Source organism: Pithys albifrons, chromosome Z (genome assembly GCF_047495875.1).
Source record: "Pithys albifrons albifrons isolate INPA30051 chromosome Z, PitAlb_v1, whole genome shotgun sequence".
Classification (NCBI taxonomy): Eukaryota; Metazoa; Chordata; class Aves; order Passeriformes; family Thamnophilidae; genus Pithys; species Pithys albifrons.
Genome location: NC_092497.1, coordinates 21,832,802 through 21,854,897, shown reverse-complemented (window position 1 = coordinate 21,854,897; position 22,096 = coordinate 21,832,802). Strand labels below are relative to the sequence as shown.

The 22,096-nt window shown below is 37.7% G+C and overlaps 1 protein-coding gene across 1 annotated transcript in view; it reads right to left on the bottom strand.

Moving 5' to 3' along the window:
• The window catches only part of IPO11 (importin 11), an 81,510-nt gene that overhangs the window by 18,671 nt on the left and 40,743 nt on the right, over positions 1-22,096 (bottom strand). The window contains exons 23-29 of the mRNA XM_071580708.1: positions 21,966-22,081; positions 16,372-16,448; positions 13,803-13,882; positions 12,812-12,892; positions 10,325-10,420; positions 8,727-8,840; positions 7,735-7,856 (exon numbers count right to left, since the gene is read on the bottom strand). Coding sequence (XP_071436809.1) covers positions 7,735-7,856; positions 8,727-8,840; positions 10,325-10,420; positions 12,812-12,892; positions 13,803-13,882; positions 16,372-16,448; positions 21,966-22,081 — 686 coding nt within the window. The remainder of the gene's footprint in view (positions 1-7,734; positions 7,857-8,726; positions 8,841-10,324; positions 10,421-12,811; positions 12,893-13,802; positions 13,883-16,371; positions 16,449-21,965; positions 22,082-22,096) is intronic.

The window sequence follows — 22,096 nt, the reverse complement described above, 5'->3', positions numbered from 1 at the left end:
AAATAGAATCATATGAGGGGAAAATCACAAGACTGACCAAAAATGAAAAGTTACTTCAAAAAACTATCTTCTACCCAAAAAAGGTAGATAGGTTTCACTACCTGTAGCCTCTTTATGTAGATATTTTTATGGAAAAAACAAAACAAACAAACAAACAAAAAAAACCACAAAACCTTTTCTTCCAAGATGTGCTGTGTGAAACAACCCCTTAAGGCTACAGGAAGTAACTGAATTAAAAAAAAAGACAAGTTTAAAAAGGCAAAAATTAATAGATCTCTCCTTTTGCAAAATGTCAGAAGCAACATATTTCAAAAGACTAAATGAATTGATAAAGCTCTCTGGGATATGAGATAGCATGAAATTTAGAGAAACTGGTAGAGCAGTGGCTGGATAAAATGAAAGTTGATGCCCCACAAGGGGCTGAATGTCTCATGGCCTTATACTGGAGGTAGAAGAATGTAACAATATTCATAAAAATTTTGCTTAAATCCTAGCTGCCACTGTGGTCCTGAGCACCACTGACCCTTCCAATTACTGGATGCCGTGCCCAAAATGAGGAAAAAATAGTGCTTAATCCAGGTCGTGGGTCTTTACAGTTTTCACTAAAAAAATCTAGAGAAACTCCTGTTTTACGATTTGCAAATACGGCACCTGCAGATCCGATTGAATTGTAATTTAAAGTACACACTGTAAAATATCTGAAAGCAGTATCTGTTAAGAATGAGAGGCAAAATTATATGCCATATAACTGATACCATTTTGGAGGAAACCATAAAAAAGACTGGGATACACATGTAACTTGGATCAGCATTTGTCAAACTGGCTTGCACTGAAACAGTAAAATTCATTACTAGTTGTACACTAAGTAAAAAATAGGAAAGCCCCAAGCATTTCTTTCCAACAAGCTTAGGCAACTCTCATAGTGATTATTTTATTCACTGCAAATTTTGTTCTCCAGTGAGAGACATACTAGGTTTGTACCTGAATACAGTTTCACATGGCAACAGAGAAAATTATTTTTGAATCCTCACGTGAATTTTAACTTCATATGGCAACATTGATAAAGTTACTAATGTTCATTGCTTTTTAATATTAAAATCTAATTCAACCATGACTCCTTGTCAACGCAAGCATGAAGTTGAGTAACAGCAATTTGTCAAACTGTGGATAAAACAACAGGTCAACGTAATTGAAAGAACATACAAGCACTGCATTCCAGTTCAACCTTTTCAAAGGTTAGATTGAAGTCAATATAATTAACATTATTTAACCCTAAGTGGTCATCTGAATCCCATTTATGTATAGTAGAAAGTATGCAACAAGTTCAAAAACAGGGTCTAAAGTCAACTTTTGAAGAGGAATTTAATACTCATAATCACTATAAAATTATATTAAAATTCACAAGGGGAACCAATTTTCAGCACTGTAATTATTCTTTTAAGCTTATAAGAGTGAAACTATCTGTTGCACTCCCACTGCATAATTTAGCAAGTACCTTCATTTGCAAGTCCTCCTTCCTTCTATTTTCATTCTTCTCAGGTAGACTATTATACAACTCTCCTGTTTTGTTTTCAAATACCTACTTCCTTCTGCCCACATTGTCTCCATATATGACCACAAATCAAAGTAATTCATGTACTAACTTACTGCTTTGGTAGCACACACATCAACATTTAATTAACATCCAGTGGAGAAGTGACTGTGGACACCTCACTAACTTTTCATATCCCCAAACCTGTGTTTTGTATTTATCTTTATCATCTAATTTATCTAAAAATTTATGATTGTCTCAAATATTGCAGACTCTTTATAGTATTTCATACTTCTATTTATGTAAAAGTCATGATTTGCTGCTTCAGTTACTGCAGATTTCTCTGTTCCACACAGTGAAATCTACAGAATTTTTTTCCCATTGAGGATAAGAAAACAAGTTTTCCTTCCATAAATCTTATTTGACTTCAGACTCAAGTAAAATAATATGACAGAAAGCCTCTTGAGAAACTAAGGGCTCACTTTGAGAATGAATTTATTTCCTTAATTCAGAAAATAAAGTCTTCTATGGAGCAACCAGTAGGTGAGTGAACAAAACAGTAACATAAAAGATTTGGCCATCAATGAAGTCCACAGATGTGATATGCTGACACTAACCATAGTCATAGCTTAAGCCCTTATTATTCACTGTGGCATTTAGTAAATTCTGTTCAAACTATAAAATCAGTAAGAAATGCACTAATATGAGTTCAATTCAAACCAGAAGGCTTAAAGAATTCAAAACAGTTGTCCAAATTTCAAACAGAATAAAAAATTCACCTTTTAGAAATTAATTCAAAACTAAATTCAACTGCAAAGCAACACTATGCCTGCTAATATTTAGGAGACAAGATGGGAATACACTTGGCGTTAGCAACTAATAGCTTCCAAATATTTAACAAAGAGAGAAAACTTCAACAACTCCTAAAACCTACTAAAGATAATGCTCACACACAAAATACAAAAAAAAAAATGCATTCTTTACATTTAAGCACTTTTTGGTATCAGAACTTGGAATTTCTGCTTTCAACCTTTACTTTCTCATTAAATTGTTTGAATATGAAACATTATTTTTCAAGACAGTACTTATCTGCAGAAACGCTTTTAGTGAAATGGGTTGCAGTGTTAATCACTTTTGGTATCTTGTCATACATAGTCTGGCTCTCTTAAAAAAAGTCACCAAAAATCTCAGCTACTCTCTGGCAGTCTCATATTTCAGAGTATAGGGCAGAGACATAAGTGGATGTACCAAAACAGCTCAGAACAAACTCAGGTGCAAAACCGGCTGTAAATCTTTTTTTTTTAAGTTTGTTACAATCTTGTGATTTTTACACTTTTTAAATAATATGCTATAACTTCAGTCATTACTGATTCAATAACTTATTTGCAAACATGTTTTAAACCACACATTTCAAAGAATTTTAAGAAAGCTAGTTAGTCTGTTATCATTTTTGCTGTCTTTTATATAATTAAAATATTCAGTTTCAAGGTAAATCATATTTAGAGGCGCTTTAGGAAAGATTTCTGAAATTCTTTATAAAGGCCACAAACTAAACAAGGTATCAGCTGCAACCAAACCCTTGTGACTGCAGTTTGTTTTCTGCAGCAGTTCAGCTGCAATTAGTGACATAATTCATTGCCATCACTTGGTACATTTCTCCTTGAAATCAAGGCTTCCGGATCTTAGGGGAAAAGAAAATACATCCCTGACCAGTCAACACCAGCAATCAGGTATAGGAGAAAAATTAATGGAGATTGTGAAAAGGAAAAGTTTAATGAGGGTATCATTTTGCCAGTGCTACAGTGGGACATGCAATTAAGGAAGTGGCGGTACTCTGTGTAACCCTCTGAATTATGCAGACTCTGATAGTCACACTGAGACCAAAGCCACATTTTCCACTATTATCAGTAAAACTGAACTGTCACCTGTCAGGCAAGCTAAACAAATCCAAGGTCAAACACTGATGACAACTGCAGAATTTAAATGGCTCTTTTAAGTGCTAAAGAGCATCTATTAGAGGCATGGGTGAGCATAGCTTTGACTACAGAGATTTAAAAAAGTGAAGGGGGAAATAGGGAAATAGCTTCAGAGCATCATCTCTATAAAGAAAAGAGATGTACAAGTAGTTATGTAAGAAATTCTGACTTTACAAACGAGGACATAAATACCCCGAGGAGAACATGACATTTTATTAGGTACTTTCTTGTCTTTTCCTAACATTACATATAGACAACTTCTTGAGAGGGAAATTAAAATTTCTAACTAACTTTAACAAATGACAGAAGCAAAACTTCTATAATAACATAATGAAGATTTATAATTGCATACTGTAAGCACTTATATTCACAAAATGCCAATTATCTAACTGGCAGAATTCATACTGGCTGACGTATCAGACTTGATAAACAGTGAGAAAAAGCAGACATTCATTTACATAATGATTAGAAATGAGCAGAGAAACCTGGAGAACCTCTTAACCCTTTCCTCGTAATAGACAAACATATTTAACTCAAAGGGGGAAAATTAAAACTGCCACTACTCATGTTCCACAAATTAAAATGAAGAAAGACAAGATAAATTAAAATACTTCATGTTTCAAGTTCAGTAAAGTCTCCTCTGACCACAGAGGTGTTCCATTCTAGGCTGGTAGGTCCAACAAAAATGAGCCAATCTGCAAGGACCTGTGACTGTTTTGGAAAGCACTTAGAGTAAAAGCAAACTTGGTGATGTCCCATTCAAGAATGACAGACATAGCACAAATAACACCCGTTGAAGGACAGTGCTTAGCTTTCAGTATGGTCTCACTTGCTACCTGTGCAGTTTGGTACCATGCCCAACTAGGCTAATTGTTGCCACTATAATCTTCTCATATTCTGCTTCCATTTCCTTATTAGAAAATAAATATTCCTATCACTCTCAAGCATCTTTGGGTATTGTGTTTTACTAAAATACACAGAGAATAACTATAGGAATAAAAAAAAAAAAACATTTTGCCAAATAATTAATTAAAAGCTTTCAATAGCACAAAAGAATGACATTCCAAAATACTGTAAAGCTGACATTATACAAAGTTAGAGACATGCAGTAAGCAAGCTGATTATTTCCATATATATATATATATATGTATACAGGTATGAGAAGGGAACATAGTGCAATTTTAGCCAATTTAGCCTTAGGAAATACTAAGGGTGCTGAAGATTTGTATCACAAAGTGCAGACCCCTACATAGTGGTGGGGATCCCACCTTTCCCAAAATGGCCTAAACAAGAGGCAGACTCCTGCTCCTGATCATGTTCACGAGAGACCACAGGAATATCTAACAAAACTGATCTTCAAGAGTATTCTTGAAGCTGTAGGTTCACAAACAAGCCATTCAGATGGTAGACAAGCTGGAATATGACTGAACTAGACTAGGAAATCACTACATTTGTGAATTTACTCATCCAGGTTGCTATCACCTCTCACCTCTCACACTCTAGCTCAGATACAATTTTCCTCCACAAAACTTCCAAGCCCTTGTGTGTTTTAAAAAATCACTCCCTTTTACAGCTACAGTGTGTCTATGCATACTTCCCTCATGTACTGAACATGGAGACACTAAATCCACACGTACATCCTTACCACCTGAATCTTGTTACTGGACCAGATTGTTTTATACAATAGGTTTAAGACAGAGGTCTTTAACTTATTTTACAAAGTACTAAGAACTTTTGATAAATGAATTAAAATGCATGTGGACAGATATGAGTGATAAACAGGCAGTAAGAATACAAAACATGGAAAATAATCTCAATGCATTTACCTGTCAGACATAAAAACTGCTAACATTGATTGATCACACTTGGATAGCAAATGCAGATAATTATATGGTATTTAATTTATGCAAAATCCCCAAGTAATACCAGGAAATTACTGACATGTGAAAGGTGCTGCAACACGCTAATCAGGAAAGCTCTTTTTTTAACATGAATTTCTAAACACTAAAACGACGTGCAGCTGCAGGAAGATAAAATGGATGCGAGATAGAAGGACTATATACACACACGACTGAAATGCAGCACTGATACCAAAAACATATGACTGCCTATATACCCAGATGATATCAACTAGATAAAAAAAGTTACAGTATGGCTAGTAAGTTGTCACTTTATAACCTGCTCAATCCAACTAATTCCCCTAAAATGCAGAAAGTCCAAAGTCCGCATACATGTAATTGTAAACATGATCACTATAAACTGATGCTTCAGGTATTTGCTAGAGGAAGGACCTGGCAAAAGGAGAGAAATCCTCGGAAAGTGCTAAGACAGTGCAGATTCCTGTTTCCCTTATAGCAGAATCTTGAAAATCTGAGCTTGCTACTGGTACCAACCCTGACCATCATACAGCAGCAAACTGAGAGAAGAATCTCACTCTCACCTTGGTCTTTCCAAGACAGCCTACTAGCCATCCTCAGAAGACAATATTCTGTTCTGTCTCTGCAGCTTAAAAATCTTAGAATGAGTTTGGCTAGCCTAAGAAATATCTAATCAAGAACCTGGTTACTGAGGCATTCCAACAGAAAAAATTGCTTTAGTTTATTTTGAAAATATTGTTTATATTGAACAAAACATTTTGTTTAAATACTGTATTATATTTAAAGCATTTTTTCTTCAACTCTGCAAACAGATTTACACAAGAAGCCTGCTTTTGAAAACTTATTTTTAACAGAAGATTCAGATGTAGGATGCAGAAACCATGTGTAATATAATCCCTGTGATATGGCAAAACCAGAGTGACTCACATTGTTCTAGTAGAAGAAACAATCAGTTGAGAGAATCAATTTCACACATTCTGTCTGAAGGTATCTTTGGCAGTCAATCAATTGCATAAGTGAAATTTTCATAGCTTTGACATAAGTATGTTCACTAAAGAAAGAGTCTTTATTTAAGAAGCAGCTTTGTTAAATAATTTAAGTATCTGAAAAATAAAGCTGTCATTTGCAGAATGCTTTGTTATGTTAAGGACTGCCAGAAATAATTGGCTTTTACAGCAGGAAATCTGGAGCAGCTGAAGGTAGTTCAAAATAACATGGTTATCTAAAGGAATTCCTTTTTTCCTTCCTCTCTTTAGAAGAAACTTAACAGGAAGACAAATGTAGTTCAGCATCTCAAATTTTAGCTAACACCTCTTTAAAAACATTTTGAATATGCTCATAAACAATATAACACTGGTACATTTACTGGAAAAAATCCATTTCTTATAAAGCAGCTGCTTGCTTCACCTTTACATAGATGCTTATCCTGATGATAAAAAAGAAAGGGAAAGTTTCTGTGCATATTAAAAGCAATGAAGCCTCTAAGTTTTACAAGTAAGAGTTCCCTAATTTTTATTTTTAGGTAAAGACTACACATTCTACAGCTTTACAGATACTAACATAGCTTTAGGATTTGTGAGCAACATCTAAGTTCCCAATGGACAATACTTAAGACTTTTCAGGAAATCCAGCAGACCAAACATAAACTCATGCAGCCTTGTCTTCCTGAGTGTCAAACAGATAAGAATAATGTGAAGGTAACTATGGATTGAATTCTCACCTAAACGTATTATAAATGTATTCTAGTGGTGACAATTTCGAAGTCAGTGTGACATTATTTAGCATTTTCATTTCAAACTTTCATTTTATATGTATATTCACCAGTGATGATGGCTACTGAAAGGACAATAGTAAAAGCTGCTTGTTACAGAAATCTACAGTGCCAAAACTGTTTCACAGTCTTCAACAGCAACCCTCCCATTAAAGTTATAAAGAGGAAACGCAGGATGAAAGTTCAGACCATCTACAACAGGAAAGAAAACTAACCATTGTTCCCTGTAAGGGAACCAAAATACTAACATGCCAACCAAAGCAACTACTTAATCACAGATGAGAGGACAGTTCAGTGTCAATATGAGAATGGACAATAAAATCTGCAGCGCTGGTTCCTCATTTTTACTAAAAGACATTTTCCATTAAATACAAACAAGGCTACTGTAATGCTATGATGCCAAATAAAAGGGTAACACAATGCAGAATGAAAATTCTATCTTTTTTCTCTTGAGAATAAAAAAGGAGTAAATAAAACTACTTATATTGGAGTATTTAACTGCAGAATTCTGAAATATTGTAAAAGCCATCTCAAGGGCCTTTGAAGCATTCTTTTTTACAGCATTGTATATTTGCTTACCTATTCAATGAAGGCAGAAGTGAAAGCAATGCCAAAGCAGAAAGCTTCCTTCTTTCTGGCTGAGTGATGTTATCCATTCGATCAACCCACATTTCAATCATGTTACCAAGAATTTGGTCCAACTACAGTGGGAAACAGAATGTTTCTTTTTACTTATGAGTACGTCAACTGATTCAAAAATAATTTATTTGAATTTTTCTACCAACTGCATACATTATTCAGTCTTGGAAAGATACCAAACAGTTAAGTACATCTGACAGAAGCAGCAAGCAACAGTCATTGTTTAAATTTTCTATGACAATGCTTCCAGGCCCTAAAGCCTCCAAACCATTAATTGTAACCTAGAAGTTAAAAATTTATTTAATTCATGGACAGGGCACTGATTCAGAATACTGAATTACACAAATAGTTTTCTTCTAATAGTCTAATATATACAAAGCATGTGAAATTACTCTGTTTTGGTTAAACTGATGACAAATTAATAAAAAAAAGACTCAATTTTACCTGTTTGAAAACTTTATTACAGACAATGATAAGAAAATTATTAAAATGCCACTTAAAGACATAGTAGAAAACTTGTAGCAAAGGAACCTTAGTAACCTCATCATTGAAACTGTAGTGCACTGAACCTGATATTCTAGAAACTCGGGGTGGGGGGCAGGAGGGGGGTGAATGATTAGACCATTATCCAGGGTGCAAAAACAATCAAGTTGGCACAAGAAAACAAACACTCACCCTCCAATAACATGTGAACTAAAAGGGTTTAGATGGCTAAGTGTGGGATGTTTCAAGGTAAGTGTGGCAACATGTAAAAATGTAAAAGGATCTCAGTGGAAGGGGCAAAGGAGGGGCAAGGGCCCATTTTCAAGGTGAAATGGAGAGGAACAAGTATGGAAAACAGAGGAAAATGTTCCTTCAGATCAAAATAAGACAATACAGCTGAAATACCAAGACAAAAACCCCTGAAGGACAAAAAAAGACAATAATCTTACCTCCTGACCCAATTCATATGCCATCTGGCTCAGAAGTAATGAAAAAAATCTTGCATTTTGTAGTAGAACTCTACCCATGATCCCCAAATAAGCAGACATCACAACTGGGTATCTCTGAAACAAAAATACACCAAATCAAGGAGTGCTTAGTTTAACTGAAAGAAAAATATTTGACACAGAGCAGCAATACATGGGAAATACTTGACTGCATCCATTATATTTTTCATTAAATTTTAAAACATAAATTGTAATTTCAAAACATCTAAGAACAGAAGACTGAGTGAACAATTTTTACCAGAATGTTTCAATTCAAAACAGCCAAGGGAACTTGTAAGGTGATTTTACTTTTAAAATTTTAAAACCTGTATCTTAAGGAGTAAACAGTATATTATACCATTAAAAATTACTTTCAAAGTTGATTATGGTTCAAAATTACTGCTTATAATTTCAGTAACATTAAAGAATGTTTAGTAGTTCTGAAGTTGTTGTTACTTATTTCATAGAGAAACTATAATATTGGGGGTGTTTTAAAATTTACTGAATAAAGTAGCAAGCTCATTAGTTTATTATCTTTTGTTAACACTTTTAAAAGAAGTTACAGAGTTCTTTGTATTAAATTTGCATTTAACAATATAACTACATTTTTCAGAATAGCACACTTGAAAAACAAAATGCCAACATTTACCTGAAAATGGTAACACAGATTAATATATTTTCAATAGAGTACAATGAATTTATCAGTCTTAAATCAGAAGAAATTTTAAAAATCTTCTCTGTGCTCTGTACAGCAAAAAGTAGATTGCTATGTAGTATTACTTGGCTTAAATTTGGAAGTCTTATTTAACTTAATGATAATGGAAGCCAAATATTAATATTTGAAAAAGTCTTCATCTCTGGAAAAAAAGCAAAGGTTTTGATCAAAAAAGTCAAAAAGCATGAAGAATTGTACCCAATCATTCTTATGATTAAAATACTTTTATTTTTCTCCTGCTGGTACAGCAAAGTTCAACAGAGTTGAAGCATACTAGATTTCACTCCTTTCCATGCAACACAGGAGTTTGTTGAAGATGAGGAGAGAAAAGGGAGAATATCTAAGCCAGCAAAATCTTAAAGACTCTTCTGCCTCACATAAAGCATTTTCACATCCTTCAGCTCTTCATATTAGATATGTCAATTAAAAAAGGATCAAGTCAATGTTCTCCTTGTCCAGTTCATTTTTCTCTGGTACAGGTACATTTAATGAGTAGTGTGTGTCTTTAAAAAAACAAAAAAACCCTGAAACACCTACAAAGGATTAAACTAGACATACAGTTACCACACCTTCTAAGTGTTAATGGTAAAGGAACAGCAGAGCAGCAGAATAAAATTTATGCTATTTTATTAAAACAAACAGTATATGACAAAACCAGTTATGGATATGTTGGTTTATATCTCATGCTACTATGTTATTTTTACAGACTTTTAAAATAGCTGTCAAAAATCTAAATGATCTTAAAGCAAGAGAAAATGAAACATCAATATGAAAAAACTGGGATAGATAATAGAAGGTACTTTCACGTTTAAACAGAAAAGTAGAGAGTACTTAAAGTAATTCTTACCTCCCCATCTATAATCCCCCTGAATACTGATGGCAGAAGGGGTTGAAACATTTGAGGACCCAACACAGGGTTTACTTTTAGGACATTTTCGACAACCTTAAGAAGAAATGCAAGTTAGACAATTAGCAAAGTACATTCATACATCTTAACTGAAGCTTTAGAACCATATATACTGGTGTACATATATAAATTGCCAGTAGAATGTTTATCAGTAAATACCTGCAAACCTCAGGATTGCTTAAAGTATATTCTAGTAAAGTACTCCACAAACCAGATCTGCATAAATGGACCTGATGAAAACTGACATGCCAATGAAACCCAAATAGCTAAGCACCTCACGGGCCTCCCCACGGCCCTGGCAAAAGCTGATGAAGTGGTTTAGAAGGAAGGCCCTTGTTAAAGTTCCAAGCAAAGCAGCAGATTAAGGTGGGTTGGTAGTTCAAGCAGTTCAAGGCTTATTTTCATACATCTGCCTTGTCTTTTTTTTTTAGAGCACCATTGCATAGGAACTACCATCTCTTTGCAGAAGCAAAGTTCTTTGCAGGTGTGCTCTCAGAGGTGCTATTGTGGGTACCCTACAGTGGCTTACAGTGTTTACACTGTTTACCCTTTTCTCAATTCTTTCCCTGTTTACCCTTTTCTCCATTCTTTCCCCACCCCATCCCATTGAGCTGCTCTGTGAAGTAATTTTTGGTCTTGTGTTTTCTGTTTTTTCTTTTGCCCAGATGTCTGTGCTCTTCTCCTGTACTAAGATGGAGATGAGAAGAGGCTCTGAGATGAATGGGCTGACAGCTGTTCATTTCTAAGACAGAGAGCACAAAAACACATACACACACTGATGTATATAAAGCATATAAAAGTACCATAAAGGTAATTCCCTTAAACATTCTTAGTCTCTATTTACTTCCATCACAGAGGAACTTCCATGTAGAACTACTCTTCTGTGCTCTTGTCCAATCTACTCTACATATTTTTTCCCTTTTTGAACCTTGTTCCTAACTAGCTTGATTTAATATCCTCTATTTCTTGTCTTGAGAAAGACATTACACAGTTGACCTTTTTCAATGCCTCTCAACTGTATAGACTTTTAATATACATTAGTGTAAAAGAGGTATATTATACACCGATAGAAACAAAAATTTTCCCTCACTCATCTTTCTCGGTTCTGAAAGTTTTGGCTGACTCATTTGTTCCTTGCACAGTCTTATCAAACCTTTTACTGTCTGCTTCAGATAATTAGAAAACCAAGTAATATCAAGCCTCAGCAATCTTGCAATAATTGTATTATCAGTACAAAATAGTATTTTTCAACCTTATGCATTTACTTACTGTTCTAAAGTCTGTTTTCAATCCAGCCAAAGCTGCTTGTAATTAACTGTTTCAGAGAACACCCCCCCGGTGTTTCTGCTCACAGTATTTATCTTGGTGGTTTTTTTGTTTAACAAGTCAACATTGTGAAGCCTCAATAATGTTTTGCTTTTTGTAAAAATATTTACAAGTATTATAGCTCATTTATCCCTCTGGAATCAAGAGGGCATACTAGGAAGGTGTTCCAAGTATATCAGACAAATGTTGCAGAAAATGCAAGGCCACTCAGGAATCCAAGTGAATAAATGATTCTGTATTAGCAGCATCACTCAGTTTCAGAGATCTGATTAAAAACTGCTGCATAAATCATTTGCACAACTATAGACTCTAAATAATATTACTGATAGACTGAACTTGACATTTTAAATTGCAGAACTAGAGCCCTTAATCACCTCACAGCAGGAACTACAGACAGGGAGGTCTCTCATCTTCTCCTGTTCTCTGACCTGCGATTCTGCAAGCAGTTGTGCAACTCTCTAAAGAGGCAGGTGGGATCCAATTTATTTCGCATTGTATTTACAATTAATTGAACTTAAGTCCAAGTTTTTATAAGCAACACAGAGCCCTCTGTTAGTACAGCCACTGGAAACGTGAGTAGTAATACACTACACTACTACTCATCTTTCAGTGTATATGCTAAATTTATTTCCTGAAATTCCTGAAAAGACACCTCCAAAGTATCATTATTAATATCTGAAAAGCCTATGAATTTCACATTTCTTCATAATACGATTTGAAGTTTGTGCTGAAATATTTTTTTAGTACTTAGAAAACCCTCTAGCCACTCTATTTAAGCAGTTCTGGCCACTACAATAGCAACTTTTTCCTAAGGTAAACACTGAACACTACATCATGGTACATGTGAAGGTATGGTAAACAAAGTAATTTTACTGAGATCACACACATACAACATTCAGTATAGATTGGGAAAGCTTGCTTTAAGACCTATTAAGTCTCAATACACATGCAGATTTTAAATAAGTAGTTTATACCACGATTGACTCCAACGTAGAAAATAGCTATGTATTTAGCAGATTTTGACATGTTCTATATTCATCCTTCTTGAAAACATTACACCTACAGAGCTGAGTATCTAGGTATTATTTTATTATACTTCACCTTTAAAACTTGAACTTGACCTTCAGTAGTTATGTCCTTCAGAAGTTCACAAAATGATTGGCATAAACCAGCACCATATATCTGAAATAAAATGACAAAAAGGTATTATGCAAACATCTTTTGTATCTTTATTTATCAAAATACAGTTCATTAGGGATGAAAGACCCAAAGGGATGACCAAAGACCCAGCTCCTCTTCAAAGATCAAATATGCTAAAATGCTTATCATCCCTGAACTAATTAAAACCTAATTCAAGTATTTTGTTGGGTTTTTTAAGTCTGGAGGATGTTTTAAACAATCAATCTCAAAGAATTTTCTAATGTAGAATGTGTGAAAACAAGGCATAATAACTCTAGTTCAACTCTTGCTAGAATTTATGATAATTTTAATCTGGTAGGATTCTTAGAGTAACTAACTATAACTATCCCACACAGGACCTTTCCAGATACCAAGGTACTCAGTCAATCCACAATACATTAATTCTAAATAACCATCTTTGTCAAATCTGATCTGAGTGTTCACCATGCACCACAAAGAGCTAACATTAGAAAAATATGTTTGTATACACATAAATGAGTAAGAGCACAAATCATCAAGGCTCAGCTTCGTGAACGAAGATTTGGGAAGGGCTCTCCCCACGTGGGTGTGCCGTTTGAGCCTGCGCAGTGGATTTTTTAGGTGAGGCACAGCATGCACAGAACTGGCCCCATCCTTTAACTCCTCAGGTTCATCTGCCACAGCCGAGTGAGCTTGCACAGTGACAGTGAAGTCCCTTGGGACTAGAACCTACAGCCCCCGGCATTCCCAGGAGGTCTCCCATCCAAGTACTGACTGGGGCTGACCCTGCTCAGCTTCTGAGATCTGATGGGATCGGACGTCACGGTGGCATTTGACTAAGTGCAAGTATGATATTTTCCAAGATGAGAGACAAAAGAGTTTGACAGTAAGGAACTGAGATGCTAATAGGAAACTTTATAAAATTAAAACATACCTGTAAAAATTCAGATGATGATAAGAAAACATATGCATTGATGATCTTAAAGCAATTTTTGAGGTTTTCTGAACTGAGCTCTAGAAAAACCAGAAATCACAATTCACAACTTGATCATCAAACTGAAAATACAATCAAAACTATTTGCTTCTAAAAATCTCTTTCTTCTTACAGCTTACAGTGCCATGTGACAACAAGTAGAAAAAAAGTTATCTTAGATCCAGTACCAGTTGGATACCTTTCCCTAGCAGAAACAATTACAGAATTGGGACGACAACAGCTCTCATGTACTCAAAGCACAAGAAATTCTATGACCTCAAAAGCCAATTCTAATAAAAAAAGTTATAAAGAAAAGGTCAAATTTTGGACGTGATAGTGTGCTAAGAAGATATTAAAGAGAATAAATGAAACACATACTTGAGAGACCTAAAACTACTGATAAATGATCTCTCTCACATTTGAGTCAGTAAATGCTGAGCAGAAAGAATGAAATAAAGATTGTACTTTGACTCTTCTCACACAGATGCCATGTCAAACAGCAGTGAGCTGAAACACAGTGAGCTTTAGGGCACACCTTGAGGATTCCAGTAAGGAAAGCATACCCATTTGAGAGATAGATACAACAAAGGAGATGAGACAGAGCAACAGCTAGAAGAGAGAAAAAAGAAATATCCTCAAGATCTGTATGACTGTTTGATAAAAATCATCCTGGAACATCTATAAGCAGAACTCACAGTGAAACAAAAGGTTTCAAAGCTTCACATGGACACTGACACCAGTGTAGAAAGTCCACATCTGTCATTGTCGAAAAACAGGACTAAAGACGACAAAACTTCAAAGGCCTTGCTACATTTTCTTAAAACCAGACAAGCTATTCTTGGTAAAGAAACTGAACTTCTGCTCCACAACCTTTAATTGAAATATATAATCAAAGCATTATGTAGAGGTAACAGAAAAATACTTTCACAAAAGTTTTAAATAAAATTTTTTACCAGATTAAACTAACATCAGCAGCTGTCTAAGATCTCGTATGTCATCCATAAATGAAAGCAGCCTATATGTTGTGTGGATTTCACCTAGTGATGTTTATATAGAAAAACTTCTACCCCAAAATTATCAGCTGACAGAAAACCACAAATATGACAGCTTTTCCATTACAACATCTGTAAAGTTGTGAAGTTTCAGTAGTTTTTATTTTTTCCCCACCCATTAGATAGAATGTGAATGTTCCTTTCTTCAGTATGGCCATGGGACAGGTTCCCATTCACGACTACTTTCGTATGTCACTGCATGGACAGGATGCGTCTTGTTATAATTTATACTGACTATTAACATACCTTGACTTGAAAAGAGATTATTTTTCACTTATCCATCCAATATCCTCACCAAAAGATTCCAATACATCTATGAATTAGCTTTAGTAACATATTAATAGTGTTACACATTGTGTTCTCCTTAGGGGTCTGCAACTTGTGGTTTTTTTCTTAGTGAATACAAGAGACACTGATCCAAACACAAAAGTTCTAAGTAAATGGTCACATAAACATGAAGTGCTAATGAAGTCTTCCATAACTTTCCATTCTGTGATTCTGTGATAACTGATACAAAGGTAAAAAAGAATGTGTAGCAAACTTTATACTTTAAGTCAGAAGGAAAAAACAGGTAAGACAGATGTAATGGAAACAACAGAATTTTCAATCACTCACCCGTACATAAAGCTCAATGTCTAGTAAAACCATTTTTCTAGAAAGATACCACATTCAACTGATTACATCTAAAAGCTAATTGTGCATCCATTCTCTTGCCAAGTTTTTCTGGAATTAAACATTTATTTTTCTGAATTAATGTGCTCTTTTGGGCTTTATTACAGATCAGAGGAATTAATCCAACTCCACTAACTTGGTTTTTGCCATTACCTTTACAAATACAGCACAGGGACATTAAACCCTATGTTTTTTGAAACAGGTATGTCCAGACTTTGACCATATATCCAACCTGAAATTCTATCAGACTGAGCAGTCATTTTAAGTATCTCAATGCACAAATGCATTCCTCCTCAGAAAGTCCTATTTCTCACTACTAAGTTTATACTTTGTCAATTCAGTCAAAACTACTGTTTTTAATTTAAGTGCTGCTTGACCAAAATGCTTACAAAAATATTTAAGTATTTTGAAAACATCCTACTTTGTTATTAACTTGAATATGGAAAGTTAGTAACTGCATTCTGGCTGTAAACAGAAAGGCAACTGTTCATATAATCAGTACCACTAAAACTCAGCACACCTGGTGTTAAATTTCAGGAACTTCTTACAATAACCTCTAAAATGATAAATTTGTCTTTACTTTTGGGTACAAACCACCTTTAGTTTATTAAAAACAGAGAAATCTGGTAAGTAGATAATAAATATTAAAGAAGATGACAATCACATACTAAAAACCTGTTCCTTAATTTTTGAAAATTACAGCTTCGCAAGTTCCCTTAGTACTCGCAGCCATGACAGCATTACTTAATGCATGAACAACAAGCTGTAGGAAAAAAACCCTGAAATTTTATTAATAAGAGACTTACCAAGGAGGGCAGACATATTATCAAATATTCTAAGGAGCTCTGGTGTAAGACATGGACTATTTTCCAAGGTCACTAACCTAAGAATAAAATAAGCAAAATATTTCAGGTGATCTGTGAATAACATTGAGCATTCCCCGGCAGGCTTTGTTTGCTGCTCCTTCAGCTATCAGCAGGCGACTGAGAGGGGAGGTGGCGGTGTGGCTTGCTCGTTAGCAGTGGAGTGAGAAGGCCTTATAAACATCTCTAGGGAGCGCAAGCGACCTGGAGCATGAGGAACAGGAGCGGGCAAACAGGGGCGTGGCACGTCAGTGAGGGCGTGGCACGGCAGTTTGCACGGCAGTTCGCACAGGCAGGGCATAAGCCTAGGTATGTCAGCAACTGGGCTCTCCAGAGATAGGCCTAAGGGCATAGAGCCCGAGTTGAGAATGAAATCAATGGTCCAGCTGAAGTGCATGTACACCAATGAACGCAGTATGGGAAACAAACAAGAGGAGCTGGAAGCCATAGTGCAGCAGGAAAACTATGACATAATTGCTGTCACAGAAACGTGGTGGGATGACTCACACGACTGGAGTGCTGCTATGGGGGGCTACAAGCTCTTCAGAAAGGAGAGACAGGGAAGGAGAGGTGGAGGGGTGGCTTTATATGTTAGAGAGTCTTTTGACTCTGTTGAACTTGAGGTCAGCAGTGACAAGGTTGAGTGCCTGTGGGCCAGAATCAGGGGCAAGGCCAACAAGGCTGACACCCTTGTGGGTGTCTGTTACAGACCGCCCAACCAGGATGATGAAGGAGATGAATTGTTCTACAAGCAGCTGGTGGATGTCTCAAAATCTCCAGCCCTTGTTCTTGTGGGAGACTTTAACCTGCTAGATATCTGCTGGGAGCTTCATACTGCAGAGAAGAGGCAGTCAAGGAGGTTCCTGGAGTGTATAGAGGACAATTCCCTTCATCAACTGGTAAATGAGCCTACCAGGGGGAAGGCCCTGCGAGACCTACTGTTTACAAACAGAGAGGGGCTGGTAGATGATATAGTGGTTGGAGGCCGCCTTGGGCATAGTGACCATGAAATAATAGAATTTTCAGTCCTCAGGGATGTAAGGAGAGCCACCATTAAAACCTCCACTTTGGACTTCTGGAGAGCAGATTCTGGCCTATTCAAAGAACTGATTCAGAGCATACCCTGGGAAACAACCCTTAAAGGCAAGGGGGTCCAGGAGGGATGGACATGTTTTAAGAGGGAGATTTTGAATGCACAGCAACAGACTGTCCCAGTGTGCCGAAAGGCCAGCCGGAGGGGAAGACGGCCAGCTTGGTTAAATAGGGAGATTCTGAAAGAAATCAGGGATAAAAAGAAAGTTTACAGACTATGGAAAAAAGGGCTGGCTACTTACGAAGAATTTACAGATAGAGCTAGGTCATGTAGGAAAAAAATTAGGGAAAGAAAAGTGGAATTTGAAGTAAATTTGGCTATTTCAGTTAGGGATAACAAAAAGTCCTTTTATAAATACATTAATAACAAAAGGAGGGGCAAGGAAAACCTCCATTCTCTGTTGGACTTGAAGGGAAATATAGTAAAGAAGATGAGGAGAAGGCTGAGGTACTTAACACCTACTTTGCCTCAGTTTTCACCAGTAGGACAGGTGGCCCTCAAGACAACTGGCCTTTGGATCTGGTAGACAGGGAGAGGGAGCTGAATAACCCTCCTGTATTCCAGGAGGATATAGTTAGTGACTTACTGAGCCAGCTGGATCCTAACAAGTCTATGGGACCAGACGGGATCCATCCCAGGGTGATGAGGGAGCTGGCAGAAGAGCTTGCCAAACCGCTCTCCATCATCTTCCAACAGTCCCGGCTCTCTGGGGAGGTCCCAGATGATTGGAGGTTGGCCAATGTCACCCCAATCCACAAAAAGGGCTGCAAGCAGGACCCTGGCAACTACAGGCCTGTCAGCCTGACCTCTGTGCCTGGCAGGGTTATGGAGCAGTTCATCCTGAGTGCAATCACACAGCACCTTCAGGATGGACAAGGGATTAGACCCAGCCAGCATGGGTTTAGGAGGGGCAGGTCCTGTCTGACCAACCTGATCTCCTTTTACGATCTGCTGACCCACCTGGTGGATGAGGGGAAGGCTGTGGATGTGGTCTATCTGGACTTCAGCAAGGCCTTTGACACTGTCTCCCATAATATACTCCTGGTAAAGCTGGTAGCCCATGGCCTGGACAGGTGTACCCTCTCCTGGATTAAGAGCTGGTTGGAGGGTTGGGCCCAGAGAGTGCTGGTGAACGGAGCTGCATCCAGCTGGCGGCCAGTCACCAGTGGTGTTCTCCTGGGGTCTGTATGGGGTCCAGTCCTGTTTAACATCTTTATTGATGATTTAGATGAGGGGATTGAGTCCATCATCAGCAAATTTGCTGATGACACCAAGCGGGGAGGGAGTGTCGATCTGCTGGAAGGCAGGAGGGCTCTGCAGAGGGATCTGGATAGACTTGAGAGATGGGCTGATTCCAATGGGATGAAGTTCAATAAGGCCAAGTGCCGGGTCCTGCACTTTGGCCACAACAACCCCATGCAGCGCTACAGGCTGGGGACAGAGTGGCTGCAGAGCAGCCAGGCAGAAAGGGACCTTGGAGTACTAATTGACAGGAAGCTCAACATGAACCAACAGTGTGCCCAGATGGCCAAGAAGGCCAATGGGATCCTGTCCTGTATCAAAAATAGCGTGGCCAGCAGGACCAGAGAAGTGATCCTTCCCCTGTACTCTGCATTGGTGAGGCCACACCTTGAGTACTGTGTTCAGTTCTGGGCCCCTCAGTTCAGAAAGGATATTGAGGTGCTGGAGCGAGTCCAGAGAAGAGCTACAAGGCTGGTGAAGGGACTGGAGCACAAGCCCTATGGGGAGAGGCTGAGGGAGCTGGGGTTGTTTAGCCTGGAGAAGAGGAGGCTCAGAGGTGACCTCATCACTGTCTAGAACTACCTGAAGGGAAGTTCTAGCCAGGTGGGGGCTGGTCTCTTCTCCCAGGCACTCAGCAACAGGACAAGGGGGCACGGGCTTAAGCTCTGCCAGGGGAAATTTAAGTTGGATATCAGAAAAACATTCTTTCCAGAGAGAGTAATCAGGCATTGGAATGGGCTGCCCAGAGAGGTGGTGGATTCACCATCCCTGGAGATTTTTAAACGCAGATTGGACGTGGCGCTGAGTGCCATGATCTAGTAAATGGACTAGAGTTGGACCAAGGGTTGGACTTGATCATCTTGGGGGGTCTTTTCCAACCCAATCGATTCTATGATTCTATGACAGATGTAAACCAATCGCCACCACAACAGTGTGCTGCCGGCAATAGCGAACAAACCGCAATGCTGTGGTTCCCATCCATAAGATGATCCGTGAACTGGAGAGCCAAGGGGTGGTCAGCAAGACCCACTCACCCTTTAACATCCCCATCTGGCCCGTACATAATTCTGATGGAGAATGGAGATTGACTGTGGACTATCGTGGCTTGAATGAAGTTTTACCCCACCGCTGAGTGCCGTTGTGCCGGACATGCTGGAACCCAGAATGAGCTGGAGTCCAAGACAGCAAAGTGGTATGCCACTATTGACATTGCTAATGTGTCTTTCTCCATTCCTCTGGCACCAGAGTGCAGGCCACAGTTTGCTTTTACCTGGAGTGGCGTGCAGTACACCTGGAACCAAGTACCCTAGGGGTGGAAACACAGTCCCACCATCTGTCATGGACTGATCCAGACTGCACTGGAAAAGGGAGAGGCTCCAGAACACCTGCAGTACATTGATGACATCATTGTGTGGGGGGACACAGCAGAAGAGGTTTTTAAAAAAGGAAAGAAAATCATCCAGATCCTTTTCGGAGCTGGCTTTGCCATCAAACAGAGCAAGGTTAAGGGACCAGCCCGAGAGATCCAGTTCCTGGGAGTGAAGTGGCAGGATGGACTCCATCAGATTCTGACAGAAGTCATCAATAAGATCACAGCAATGTCTCCACCCACCAGCAAAAAGGAAACACAAGCCTTCCTGGGTGCCATAAGTTTCTGAAGGATGCATACCAACGATCAGGTAGCAGTTAACTACTTCTTTTGTTAACTAATGGCATGGGAAGTTAGTGGCAGAGAGAGAATTTACATTGTCATTCCAAACTACAACAACAATGTATCACAAGTACAGGAAGCACACTTCAAGCACAGCAACAGTCTTTACAATACACTAATCAGTATAGGCATGGTTCTTGCCAAGCTAGGAAAACCAGGGAAAGCATGGTACTGTCTTTTAAAGACAACATAAGGTCTGAAATGCAATAGTGAGAATGTCTAAGTACCCAGTCTGAGAACTCAGAGAATGTGGCTAGAAAGAAATATTTACAGTGCTAGGACAATGTGTAGTGCTGCACACCTCAAAGGAGCAGCTGAGGTGGCAGCCAGCTCATACCTTGACATATTATTGTTACGCCTGAAATGATGTATTGACAACCACACACAAAAGCAAAACTATATGCACAGTACTGTTTGTAACAATTTAAAATTCCTGAGGTTTGAAAACAGTAGCAATAAATTAAACTTGCATTTAAAGCCACAGCAACAAATTCCAGTTTGTTTCTAGATCTTAGGTGTAGGATTACCATATTTAAATAACATGTCTGATTATGCAAAATATCTTAGTGGTTCTCCTGCTCTTTGTTCAAGAAGCTGTAGAGTCTCAACTGTCTCTGACAGCTCCATACAAATTCCTCTGATGCTCTAGACATCTTAGAGATCATTCTTCTTCATAGACATCAGAATAGCAACATCAAGATCAGTATTATTAAGAAGATATAAAAGTTCTGAATTGCTACATGAAACCTGCCTCTGTACTGAACTTTGAAAAGCTCCTGCACTTCAACTTGATGCCATCAGCACTACAAATCTCAACTTTGCTGCACAAAGAACTGATAAACTGTGGCTTAAGTATTTGTAATTCAAATATTCATCTACAATTTAGATCAAAGGAATCCCTCACTTCTTTAAGACAAACTCTATTTATTCCTATTCTTCAGCAGAAATACGTGCTGAATTCAGTTCAGGTAAGAGTTTCCTACTTCTATAGTGTCAGCTACACCAGAAATAAACAAGTTAGGCTCGCAGTAAACTGTTCAAAACATCACCTCTTGTTTTATGTTAAATCATCAAATAGCCCAGAATCTAATAGGTAACTTCTACATTTTATCCTCCTAAACTTGACATCACTTCCTGCAACTAGCTCTGAGTGCCACTGGATCACTCTTCTCCCAAAGTGAAGCACATCAAATTCTTAGTTTAGCATGGACATTATAGCGAGTCTAGACTTTGTGTCTTGTTGTTCATTATCATTACAGAACTGTGTCTTCACTGCCAAATGTCTGAAAATGAATTATCTACTTAGTTATTTTTAATTGGATTTCTTTTATTAACTTCCTAACCTCAAGTCTTCCTAAGGAAAAGTCTGATACAGACGTCAAGGTAAGGTAACAGAACACATAAATTTTAATATTCAAAGCTTTTTACTTTTTTTTCTTCTGGGGATATAAAAGTAACTTATAAAATTACAAACTGAGAAAACATTCTTACCACAGCTCTAAGCCATCTTCCAGAAGATAGACATGTGGAGGCTGAGAAACATCTGTACTTAGTTGAATAACTGGTAGTAGAAAAGGATAGAGATTTTTGCTGTCTGCTCCCAGTCCCTACAAAAATAAGTA